The 12,714-nt window shown below is 43.9% G+C and overlaps 1 protein-coding gene across 5 annotated transcripts in view; it reads right to left on the bottom strand.

Annotated features, from left to right (window-relative positions):
- The window catches only part of ARHGAP20 (Rho GTPase activating protein 20), a 103,246-nt gene that overhangs the window by 51,532 nt on the left and 39,000 nt on the right, over positions 1–12,714 (bottom strand). The window contains exon 1 of one of the 5 annotated variants that reach the window (XM_065581456.1): positions 1,528–1,655. The exons of the other annotated variants lie outside the window; for them this stretch is intronic. Coding sequence (XP_065437528.1) covers positions 1,528–1,637 — 110 coding nt within the window. The 5' untranslated portion in view covers positions 1,638–1,655. Of the gene's footprint in view, positions 1–1,527; positions 1,656–12,714 lie in introns of those variants that run through there. 5 annotated transcript variants of the gene reach the window in all.

Here is a 12,714-nt window from a genome sequence, read left to right as displayed (position 1 = left end):
CAACTTCCTTTGTCCTCTCTATACCAAGAATTGCCAGTTGACTCCAAGGAAACTGAAGCAGCCCCTTTGTTGTAGTACAGCAGCTCAGCGAGTCAGCACTTAACCCTTCCACTGTTTTCTGACCACTGAGCTGCAAACACATCGTCCGAGAACCTTCTCTCTTTGCAGTGGAGACTGACCAGAAGTAGACTTTTTCAGGAGCACAGCCAGATTTTATTGAATCTCTGGTGTGAGGCCAGCACAACAGTGGACTTTAATAAGAGTAGCAGCAATGACCACACATATCAGCAAATAGTCAAGAAGCTGACAGTGTTATAAATTAACTGATCCAGTGACCAATGCAGGGAGCAGATTAAGTGGCTCAAGACGGAGTACCAGAAAACCAGGGACCAGAACTGCACCTTGGGCAACTTGCCCACATCATGTCCATTTAATGAGGTGTTTTACTGCGTGCGGGGCACTGTGCCAAGCACTGAGCCAACCTGAGGAACAGCCTGCTGCAGAACTGGTAGTAGACACAAAAGGAACAGAAGCCGCCACGTAGTTTGATAAGTTTCTGGCTCCATTTTAATGTATACTAATAAAGGAATGGGAAGGATTTCCATTCTATGAACCATTGCAAAAGTTGTTAGAAGCCCTGTCTTGCAATGTGTATGCTAATAGTGGATCACATGCCAATGCCTTGGTATCCCCCCAGCCCCTCCGCTCTACCCCATGGGAGTTCAAAACGGTGACCAGGAAATGCAAACAGTAAAAACACCTTGAAAGTGAATTTTTACTGGAAAGGTGATGATTTTTGCTATGGCCATTCCTGTTTCTTAAATATAACAAACTTACAGTCCCATACCAGTAAGTATGCTGCTCAACAGTGTAAAGAACTGCCTGAAAACAGTGTACTATGGGGGGAGGGGAAGGTGGAACTGTGTTCCGTTTCCAAATCTAGTCCATTTCAGTTCCATGTAGTTCATAGATGACAAAAAATCATTCATCCCACATACAAATGGGATTTGAAATTTTGTCCAGAAAAGTACCGGGGGAGAGGAAAGGGGTAAGGAGGATGACTGTGGAGCTCTGTGTGTTTGCATACAGTCATAACATGCTAAGTCATACGGAAGCTAACAGAGCATCCTGTTAATTTCTTCTTGAATTCTGACCCAATCCCAGGTACTGATAGCTGCAAACTTTTCCTGAAGCAGGAACTCCAGATAGGTAGTGACATACTGGGGAAGGACTTATTTTCCAGGGCCACCTCAGTAACTGACCAGCCCACACCACTTATAGATGACCTGCTCAGTCACTATACATGGAAGACTTTGGTTGCATACACTGCTGGTTTCCCATCAGCAGCATGGGACCAACAACATCTCCCTTTGCCACGAGCCCACAAGAACTGTTAATGTTCGCCAAACTGTGGAAGGCCTGAAATGAGAGAAAATCCTTCTGTAGCATGGCCACCAACTGCCCCCTCAAATCCAAACTGTTCTACAATTTTTTTTAAAGCAGCTTTGATTTTTTTTTTAAACTTACCATTGTCTCTGACTTCTTTCATTGTGATTAACCCAGCTGTGTCCGGGAGCTTCTGTGGCCTGAAACATCCCTCTCAAAATATACTGAAGTTCAATTTGGAAAAGTAACATTTTATATCCTTGCTTTGCAGTTCCTGAAACAGGAACAGTGCAAAGGGAGGATGACAGAGCTCAGCAAAAAGAACTGCTTGAGTGGCTGCTATCACAAATGGCCACAAGACTATGAGCTCCTGCTGCACCCACACCCTGGCCTGAGTCCCCTCTGTGGTACCTTGTGCGGCAGTCCAGAAACAGCTCAGGCAACTCCATGGCTGGGTGGCCCATGCAACTGGGCCCTTTTGAGCAGCTGGGCAGAGCAACTGTCCCCATATAGCCCTCCATATTGACACCCACCCCTGTGGATGCCTCTACCACCTCTTTCCCCCGCCCCCATGCAAAGTGTGCTGCAAATGTGGAAGAAGAGGAAATGAGAAGCGGGTGGTGGTCAGGGAACATGAAACAATAGGTTGTTTCTGCTTGTACATGGTTTCACTGTTTGCACTTTTTTTGGTTAATGCTGTTCTGGTATGGTGATGGCAGCTGGCCTGCCTGTCAGTGAGTTAATGTTTATAAATAAAGCCTTTTATTTGATCAAGAATGTGTATTGCTATCACTACATCACATCATACAATGTGTATTTCAAATAATAAAGGTAAACCTAATCAGGGACAACTAGGAATTAGTATGCAAACAATATTTCTCAATACATCGTTAGCTACATCGATCATTTCCTTACATCAATCCACACTGTGAGTCAACCCTCTTTCCCCTCCCCCATTTGATAAGCAGTCAGGTACATAAGTACATTGCATGCAATCAACCCTCTTATCCAGGGGTGCTGGAACAATTTGGTACAATTTGTACCAAACTGTAAACCCTGTACATAATGGAAATCATTTCAAGCCATATGCTGGGTATGCTGGGTTCCCCAGAATAATGGAGGAGACTGTAATTCCCTTTATTACAGTGTCATTTGGGGGAATAGTGTTCCAGCCTGTCCATGAATACAGACTCCTGATCAGCGAAAAACCCTGGCATCATGAACTTTTCCAGTGCAGCCCATGTTGACATTCATAAATCTCCATCACGCAGGTAAACAGAGAAAGTTCTACTAGGTATTTCAATGCTGTTGCAGGTCAGGCAGATTATATTTGTTTCTAGTTTGAAGATATGCAAAAACCTAAGCTATTTATCCAAATGGGACCTGCACCTTGACTACCATGGCTCTTTTTTACCCAATCAGCATTCCCACATGCTGCAACACTGCTTACCAGTGGCACCAAACAAAGGTGACATTCTTTGAAAACAAAGAAAAATCGAAGGTATTACTTTCAGTTGGACCCTTATAACCAAAAGCCCCATTGACCAACCATAGCAAGGGAGCGGAAAACTCTCCAGCATTGATACAAATATCTTTTAGAAAGTAATTTTTGACCCATATAGTTGAACTGTTCCTGTTACAGGAGATGAATGAAACCAAAGTTCCACTGTACTGGCATTCTTTCATGTCAGAAAATCATTAAAACACAGTTTAACTATACTTGTAGGCCTAAATTTTCTTAAATGAGTGGCTATTTTGGACCCTCAGTTTTTGGTTGATCAGCTTGGTACACCTTAGAATGCTCATCTCTGAAAATTAAGCCACTTTTAATAGTCACACTCAGAAATCACTAATCACTTTTCAATGTAGGCATTTATTGCTGTCTTGATAGCTCAATGGCTGTGAATTATTTTTAAAAGACTTTTTCCCTGTTCTTTTACAAATTATTTTATTACTGCTTACTTTTATTACTACAGGGTTTTTTTTAAATAATAGAATAATAGTCAGCTTTCTAGTAATCTGTTTGGCAGACAAATTCTGTTTGCTGCAATATCCAATTCCATTTTTTCTAGAAAGATATCCTTCAAAGAGAACATCTACACTTGTTTCTCTTTGTGTAGCATTGCTTCTGTAATGCTATAGTTAAGGTTCAGATGGCATTTCCATTCTAACTCTCTATTGTCAGGTTTCAGAGTAGCAGCCGGGTTAGTCTGTATCCGCAAAAAGAACAGGAGTACTTGTGGCACCTTAGAGACTAACAAATTTATTAGAGCATAAGCTTTCGTGGGCTACTGCCCACTTCTTCGGATGCACCGAAGAAGTGGGCAGTAGCCCACGAAAGCTTATGCTCTAATAAATTTGTTAGTCTCTAAGGTGCCACAAGTACTCCTGTTCTCTATTGTCAGTTGCTTATTACTTTCAAAACATATTATCCTTGCGGCAGAAATTTCCAAAGCATGTTCTTAGTCAAGAGGTGAACTTTGCTGCAAAGTTTGAAGAAAGTCCACAAAGCTGTTTTCTGAATTATTCAAGGATGAATTCAAATGATAGGGTGAAATCCTGGCCCCACTGAAGTTAATGGACATTTTTCTGTTGGCTTCAATACAGCCTGGATTTCACTCACTATTTTTAAATTAATCAGAATATGCACCTGTTCAGTGTCATTTTAAAGAGCTTTACAATCTGAGGTGTAAGGGCTACTCAGAGTCAGTACGAAGAATCAGCTCACTGTTGAAAGAAACAATGACGTTGCACTCAGTATGAAAACAAACATCTCAATGCCCACTTCATTAGGATGGCTTCTTTACTAGGAAGCACAAAAACACAGCCAACCAATGTTTCTCACCCCCATAGCTGTCATGAGGGTTTCCGAGCTAACCATATCTTTACGATGTAAGTACTGAGATGTTTATTTTCATTCGGAGTGCAACAGAGATGTAGTTTTTAATGTTTATTCACAAGGGAAACAGAGTACAATACCAATATTTTGCTCTACACAGACACTTAACATAGCATCTGTTAAGTAACAACTACGGCCCCGATCCTAACCCTGCTGACATCAATGGAGGCTTTACAATGACTTCAATGGACTTTGGATCTGAGCTTTAGGTTAATCTCAGAGAGCCTATCTTCTCTTCTAGCCTCCTCTCTAGAATAAGAACTTGGTAGTTATTTTTGTCAGTTTTCCCTAGAGTTTAGGCACCACAAATTTGCATAATTGATATCTAATGAAATAAAACAACATTTTGATCTTGTATAACTGAAGCCCTTTACAAAGGTAGGTAAGAATTATTCCTATTTAACCAATAGATGAATCTGAGGCACAGCATGGTTAGGTGTCTTTCCCAAAGACAAAGAGTAAAGTCAAGAATACATGCCATGTTTTCTGACTCCCAGTCTTCTATCCTAAATCCTGATGCATCTTCAGATGATTTTTAAATTTTGTGAATAAGTTTCAGGAACAACAAACATAAAATCCCTCCACGCTCCTTTACAGTGCTGCTAGGAGAATAACTACTGAAGTTATTCCCTTTTACAGCTCTGCTAAATGTGTTACAGTTACTGTCGGGATGGAGCCAGTGTTAGCCATTTTGGGAGGGTTTTCCCCTCCCATGTAACTGACTCCTGTCCACCTGGTCATATCACTGTGGCGAGGGTTACTCTAACCTTTTACACTGTATGTAAAAAGGGAATCTTTTAGCCACCAACTGGTTCAGCAGAACTGGTGTCCAGCTGCTGATGCTACAATTGCAGTATTGGTGGTGCGGTGGGCTGGAGAGCGAGCCTGCCTTGCACTCATCCAACAGCATCAGCACTTGTCCCGAGGGCCGGGGCTGGGCTCCCCACTCTGGGCATTGCGACCTAGTGCATGGGACCCTGGATGACATGTCACAGAGCCCAGAGTGGGGAGCTGGCCCTGCCCCATAGGATAGGAGCTGCTGCTGCCGAATATGAGTGAGGGGCAGACTCACTCTCCTGTTCTGTATGAAAATGTATGTTGTACTCCTCCTCTTGTGTATTGCATAATATGCCTGAAAAGTGCCACACATCCATCTAAAGGCCTCTCCTGCTCCCCTATTAACTCCACCACTGGTCACCCGATCTGTTTACAAAATAAGCTCTGTTTACAAAAGAAGTCTTGGACCTAACTTCATCTCTTCTGGCCAAGGGCTTGAGAATTAGAACAGCGTGTGCTGGTGCAGACCCAACGTGTATGGCAAACCCTGTTGCATTGGTTAAAACCAGGGGTGGCCAACCTGTGGCTCTGGAGCCACATGCGGCTCTTCAGAAGTTAATATGCGGCTCCTTGTATAGGCACCAGCACCGGGGCTGGAGCTACAGGCGCCAACTTTCCAATGGGTCAGGGGTGCTCACTGTTCAACCCCTGGCTCTTCCACAGGCCCTGCCCCCTCCCCTGAGCCTGACATGCCCTCGCTCCTCCCCCTCCCCCGCAGAGCATCGTGCATGCCACGAAACAGCTGATCAGGAGGTGCGGGGAGGGATGGGGAGGCGCTGATCGGCTGGGCCGCCGGTGAGCAGGAATGGGTGCGTTGGGAATGGGTGCGAGCTGATGGGGGACTGATGACGTATTACTGTGGCTCTTTGGCAATGTACATTGGTAAATTCTGGCTCCTTCTCAGGCTCAGGTTGGCCACCCCTGGTTAAAACGATTAGTTAATGAGAAAAATGGCATTGCTAGTAGAGCAGGTGCAGGGTCCCATGAGGCTTGGATTGCATGAGAGTTGGCTGGGATGCTGTCTCAGCACTATTTAAGTGGCTCTCTCAATGTAAGGAAAATGTGTATTTTAAAATATTTATTTAGATTCAAATAGAAAATTTGATTTTGTTTTGTTTTTTACATTCTCTCCCTCCCTTTTTCTGCCCAGTGGGAAAGGTGGGAGAGGAAATGTTTCTCCCTCCCTCATTCCTCCTCTGTCTTACCCCACCACCACGCTCCTTCACACATTTTTTTTCCATTTAAAAAGCCACAAGTCTTCTGAGCAGGGCTGAGCAGAGTTAGGCAACAGTGTGGTAAAAATATTGGTGCCTGCCTGATGTTCTCTTTACACCAGTGGACTGGTGGTGGTAATAGGTGGGAAATTCTTGCTAGCAGAGTTTAATAGGCATCCCACAGGCCTGGTCTACACTTAAAACTTACACTTGCATAGCTATGTCAGTCGGGGGAGTGAAAAAATCATACCCCTTAGCCCACATAGCTGTGCCACTAAACCCGAAGTGTAAATGAAGCTATGCCAGCGGAAGAGGACTTTTGTTGGCATAGCTAATGTCATTCAAGGAAGTGGCATGCCTACACTGGCAGAGCTCCTGCTATCGGTGTGCACCACCCGTGGCTGCTCTGCTCCTCCCCTGACTCTTTGGCTCTGTTTAAGAGCCGAGCTGCCCGAGCGCTATGGGCTTCAGGCAGCCACCTTGCCTCCAGACCCCAGCCGCCAGCCGGGCACTTCCCCTCCCGGGCTCCGGCGGCGCAGGGTCCGGAGGCATGGGGGCTGCCTGAAGCCGGTAGCGCTCGGGCAGCTTGGCTCTTAAACAGAGCCGAAGAGTCAGGGGAGGAGCAGAGCCTCCGGCTCTGTTTAAGAGCCGAGCGCTACAGGCTTTGGGCAGCCCCCATGCCTCCGGACCCTGCGCCACCAATGACACATTGACCACCCAGTTGCAAAAAGTTGCAAAACCTGGCTCTGTCACTGCACGTGACAACCTTTGCGCTGTTATGGTCTCATTTTCATATCCTCAATTGCACAAGACTGCCTTTGAGAAGAAGCCTTCAACATAAGTTTAATCCCAGACTTGTTAAAAGAAATATGAGGCAGGCAGGCACTGCTAACTGGAGCTTAGGAACCATGTTGGCTCCCTGTTAGAAATACTTTTTAATGCACAGAAATTCTACCCATATTTCCTGGCTAGAGGTTTTGCATTCAGGGTCACTGTCTAAGAACTAATTATTAACAACAGTATTTGAACAAACCAAAAGGCAGCGCTCTAGTATGGATTGCAGTCCTCATATGAGGGGGAAAAAACCTCCAAACCCACAACACAGCAGAAAGTACCCATCCATACACTGTTTATATTGCACTCAAAACAAATGTTAACATTTCAAGACCTCAACACTTATCCTGTTTCATCGTAACAGTAAAATGACCATTTGGCTAATGTCTTGCACACGTATTATGACCGTCTTGACAATATCATGGTAGCAGATCATCATGCAATAGGTGTAAAAATGTAATGAGAGTTTCTTCTGTGATGGGATCAAATTCACCATGGGCATAAGCGGGTGTGAGATAATGGAATCAGGCCTGCGAACAGCAGTGGTAAATTTGGCCCCTAGCATGTGGATAAGTCATTAGAGCTCACAGCTGAAGAGGCTCGCTTGCTGTGTCAAAAAGAATTAGAGAGCGCAGCAGAGGACTGTTTTACACAGAGCAGGACTATTCCTGAGACTTCCCAGCAGGTAATCCGGTCTTTAAAGAACAGCCGTATAACTATCAAAGCCCAGTTTAAGCAGCTTCTCATTTTCTCAAACCATCAAAGATATCAGTTAGGAGGAAAAGGCGAAAAACTGGCCAATGTTTTATGGCTTCGGAATACTAACGATATCCAACTAGACAGGTCTTCACTATGCTCCTGCTGCCTTGTTCCCCATAGGTCTTCTGCATACAGGATAAGATTTTGAAAGGTGGGACCCTAAAGATAGGCCTGTTTCTTGTACTTGTTCTGCAGAGCCCTATGCCCACACAGAACTCCATTTGCTCCAGGTGCTGTGGACTCAGAGGTCCCATTGCCTTCAGTGGGACTCCACACAGGGATCTGCCCACATGGAACAATTTGTAGGATTGGGGCCTAAAAGATGCTGAGCATTCACTGCTCCCACTGACTTCAAGTCAAGATTGGTTTTGTTGGTTGGTCCAGTTAGATATGGTTCTCTACATGCACATTTATCTTTGACAAACACACAGAGAACGAGGTGGTGCCTTTTCCCATTGCAACTCTCCATTGAGTTAGGGGTTTATATATAAAGTTTGAACCACATTTTATATTATAATAATACATATATCACACCATGAGGCCAAGAATAAACAAAGATCAGCCCAGAAGGGTATTTTTTTCCTGAAAGAGATAAGTGGAAGAGGTGATTGTGGAAAACTACAATGCTGCTGTAATATTAAACTGACTAGTAATACAGGAGACTTGGATACACAAGCACAAAAATTCTTTCATTGTAAGGGCAGCCAATCCATTTTTGAGAGTTAGTCAGCAGTAAATCTTACATAGCTCAAGTTGCTCATTGTGAAACCAGTGCTGAATTCCAAAAAGCTAATTAATTTATTTTGTGCAGCACACACTGCAGATTTCCTTAACCATTACATAGTCATATACGGTAGTGTAACCCTTCTGCCAGTTGGAGTTTGCAGCAACAAAGGTTGTGTTCAGTATCTAGGGGTTCCTTTTCAACAATACAACACCAAACAGGCTCGAGCCCCATTCCCCAGTAACCTGGGACAATTACATACCACCCCACGCATGCCTCTAAGAGGCAATACTTCCCCTCTTGCAAGCACAGAGTTTGAGTGCAGAAAAGAATTTCTTAATAAAAAGAGGAAAGTAACCCAGCATTAATTTGGGAAAATGCTGCAAGCAGGATTCATAAACATAAAACAATGAGCAAAAGACCCACCCCAGAGTATGTTGGGCAGTGTCCTTTTGGTCAGGTTCTGAAGTCCAGCAACCAAAAGTTCCTTTAATGTGCCTCTCCCTTCTCCCTCCACTGCACCCCACTCATAGCTGTTGTCCTTGGTCAGTGAAGACCCGGAGTTTAGAGGTATATCTGCATGAGCTCACCTCCCACCCTGGTGGGGGGAGCCCTGTGCTTGCTCTGCCATCCAGGTGCTTGCTCTGGTGTCAGCCACCTTGCTGGCCACTCGCTGCTCCACTCTGCACTCTCTGGGATGTCTTGAGGTCCCACCACTTAACACGGCTCTTGGTGATTTCAGCTGTTAGTGGGGGAGCCTCACTGCTAATGGAGACTGGGAAGAGACACTGTCTCAAAGCAGGCCGAATGCTTAGACCTGATTATCAGTGATTTCGGCTCTGTTGGTATGCAACAAGACTGTCAGTTGAATCTTAATCAGCTGTGTTATTACACACTGGAGAGAGGAAGGGTCAAATGGTGTCTAGACCCTTATACAGCACCCACACAACCAGGTACAAGTACCTGTCCCCACCCTCTCACCACTCACTGGGCTTTGGCACTCTTGTCCCCTGCTTAGCGAGTGCAGTTTTGATGAGGCTGAGTCCCTCAATCAGAGTATGCCAAACACAGTTCTGCTGCCCTTGATTCACACAAGGATAACAACCCTTTAGTACCCCTCCTCCTGATAACAAAGTAACCTGTGATCCAACACCAGCCAAAAGTGATCATTTGGGCAAAGCAGTCCCATCACGCTGAGCACCTAGGCAAGGTAAGTGTGCCCATGCCAAGGTCAGCTCCTGAAGTCCTCTTCCCCAGCTCAACACTAGATGTCAGGGGAGAGCTCATTCAGACCCAGTTTACAGTAGCTTCCATACAATTAAGCTTGAGAGATTTGCCTTGTATTAAAAACTGCAAATCAACCAACCAACCCACCCTTATTCTCGGGGTATTACTATTTCTATTACTTCCTGAACAGGATGTAATGTATTGAATGCAGTTCTATTTTAAATATCACTGATATTTCATTCATTCACTGGACCAGTACTGGTTTGTTGGTTTTAATTCAACTACATATTGAAAAAACTAATTGTACAAGTACTTAAAGTCTCATCTTTGCATTATGCCAAAATATTATTACACGGAATTACTAGCAAGAGTTATAAAGTCAAACTGCTTAAAGTATGTTTCTTTTGTACTCTTCCTGAAAGGCAGTGAAGGAACCAGAAATGCAATAGAATATTCACATAGCTATTAGTGTGAAATATGTTATTTAAAAATATATCTCCACACCTTTTGCCATTGATGTCTGGCAGCTTAAATGAAAACAAACTTCACTGAAGTCATTTTTACACAGCTGAAATGACAACATTCTCTGTGCAGCAAGAACGCACTATAGTGTGGTGCCTAGAGTCAGGAAAATACACATGTGGCTTGGTTCACTTCCAGTTTTTTTTTTTTTAAAGTTTTAACAAACAGCTGCAAGGTGTTTACTCTGCAAGTTTAACACAAAGGGCCAAATTCTGTTGGTGCAAGTTAGCACGGTACATTCCGATGGAGCTCGGACAATTTACAGCAGAAAATAATTTAGCTTTTTTAAAGCACTAATGAACACTCGAGACTTCAAATACTTGCTGTGTGGATATTCTGCAAACTCTGCTACAGAGCTTCAATACTGATCAACTACAAAGTCAGAGGACTTATAAAGATGGAGGGAAAGTTTAGGCAAGGACATCTTTGCATGTAGAAGGCAATAAAGTCTTTTTAGCCTTCAGAAGAATCGATCCTCTGTTCACAACTGCAATTTACATTTTTATTCAGTGACATAGCAGCACCACTTGGAGCGGCATTCCCATAACAGTTACGCCAGGGAGATGCCATTCCAGGCACTATTTACACAGGCAAAGATTTCTTTGTTCCTTCTACTCCCTTAGTCACAAAAAAGTGATTTTTGCACAAAGTAAAAATAGAAAGAACCAAAAAAAACCAAAAACCCATATATAGGGCTGGATCCTGGCCTCCATCATGACTTAGCCCATAGCCCATAATCTCCCATAGGAGATTCCCCTAGCTTAGGCAAATCCTAGGTGGTGTAGAACCAGCTACACCAATTCTACACCACCCCCATCCATCCATCCCATGACAGGGTAAAGGGACAACCACACTTTGGTGATCCCAGCTGCATGGAAGGGCACTCAAGAGTCAATGCAGAACACAATTTACAGCAGCCCTGAGGAGCAGAATTTACATGCTCACCAAAACACCCTTTTCATGCTACAAATCAGCCACAGATTGTTTACAAGGTGCAGTGGGATTGTTTGTGGCAATGATTAGCATATCCCACTGCCCACGCCTACCAGGAAACAAGCGCATGGTAAGGCAGGACTTGGGACAACTACATAAATTACTTTTAATATCCATAATAGTTCTAGATTACTGCCAAACTGCTTACCACAGACTAATCGCCTAGCCGGGTTACCAGATAATAAACTGGTGTATGTTAATGCTAGGCAGGCTGCTAGGGGCTGAGAAGAGTCCCATACCAATGAGCTCATTCCCTTTCAGCCACTGAACATTCCATTCTCCAGCTGCTGTCCTAAGTAGCTCTCCTCCCCAAGCTGCCCCTCATGGAAACTGTCTCCAGATAGGCCACTGTGTTAAAACAAAACAAAACAAAACACAATCATTTGGTCCAAAGCAATAAAAGACATTTGAGCCTGGACAGGTAAAATTAAAGTCGATTTCAACAGCTGTTAATTTTCAGGCCTTTTGGCAGATTGCCCTTTTCAGGAGTCTTGAATTACTAAACTTACTGATTTATAAACTATCAAAGTAACAAAATATAAAAAGCCTTAAACAGGATTGCTAAGCGATAAATCCCTGCATTAAATATTCTAATATTAACTCTGGTTCTGTTCACTCTTTTTACCTGTTTCCTTTAATTTTCTTCTCTTGGGATTCTATATTATGTTCACTTTTGTTACTATTTAACCCTTTCCTGCTTGAATTGGATACTTTATATGATCTTATAAAACCTGAATCAGCCACCTTTAGGACACGTACCATCGTGTCAGTTAGTGAGGAGGAGCTAAAGCCATCATACACTTTTTCCTGCCATAGGCTGCTAAGCTCTACCAGTCTGTCCAAATGGCCATTCAAACCTGACTCTTTCCCCAGCCGATCTCTTACTTCATTTTAAGTAACCAGACCTAAACTCTTCCAGATTGTTTGTCAGCCCGCTGATGTGACAGAGCTCATTGATTCAGCACCTATCAGACTGATAAATCACTGCTGAAACTCCACTGAAGTCAGTGGCATTACAGTGCAGATGGACTTGGCCCATTGTGTTTAGAAAAGACAGATTAATTCCCACTACCCTGTTCTCATTATGGTTCCTCTTTGGATATTCAGAGCTCCCAAACACGGCTCACCAGGCTCCATAGGAAGCACCATCCCCCCATTCCTTTCAAGAGGACACCCTCAGCAGGGTGTCTGTTCTGGAGACAGTCAGCCCACCCACTACCTCCTCGCTACTTATCCCACTGCCTTTTAAACAGGCAAAGCAACAACAGTCTATGAAACAGCTGCTGGCCCAACCTTACTCCAGAATGCTTTGGGAAGCT

The sequence above is a fragment of the Chrysemys picta genome, chromosome 1 (assembly GCF_011386835.1).
Source record: "Chrysemys picta bellii isolate R12L10 chromosome 1, ASM1138683v2, whole genome shotgun sequence".
NCBI lineage: Eukaryota > Metazoa > Chordata > Testudines > Emydidae > Chrysemys > Chrysemys picta.
Note: the sequence above shows the minus strand (reverse complement) of the source record. Positions and strands in the feature narration are given on the sequence as shown.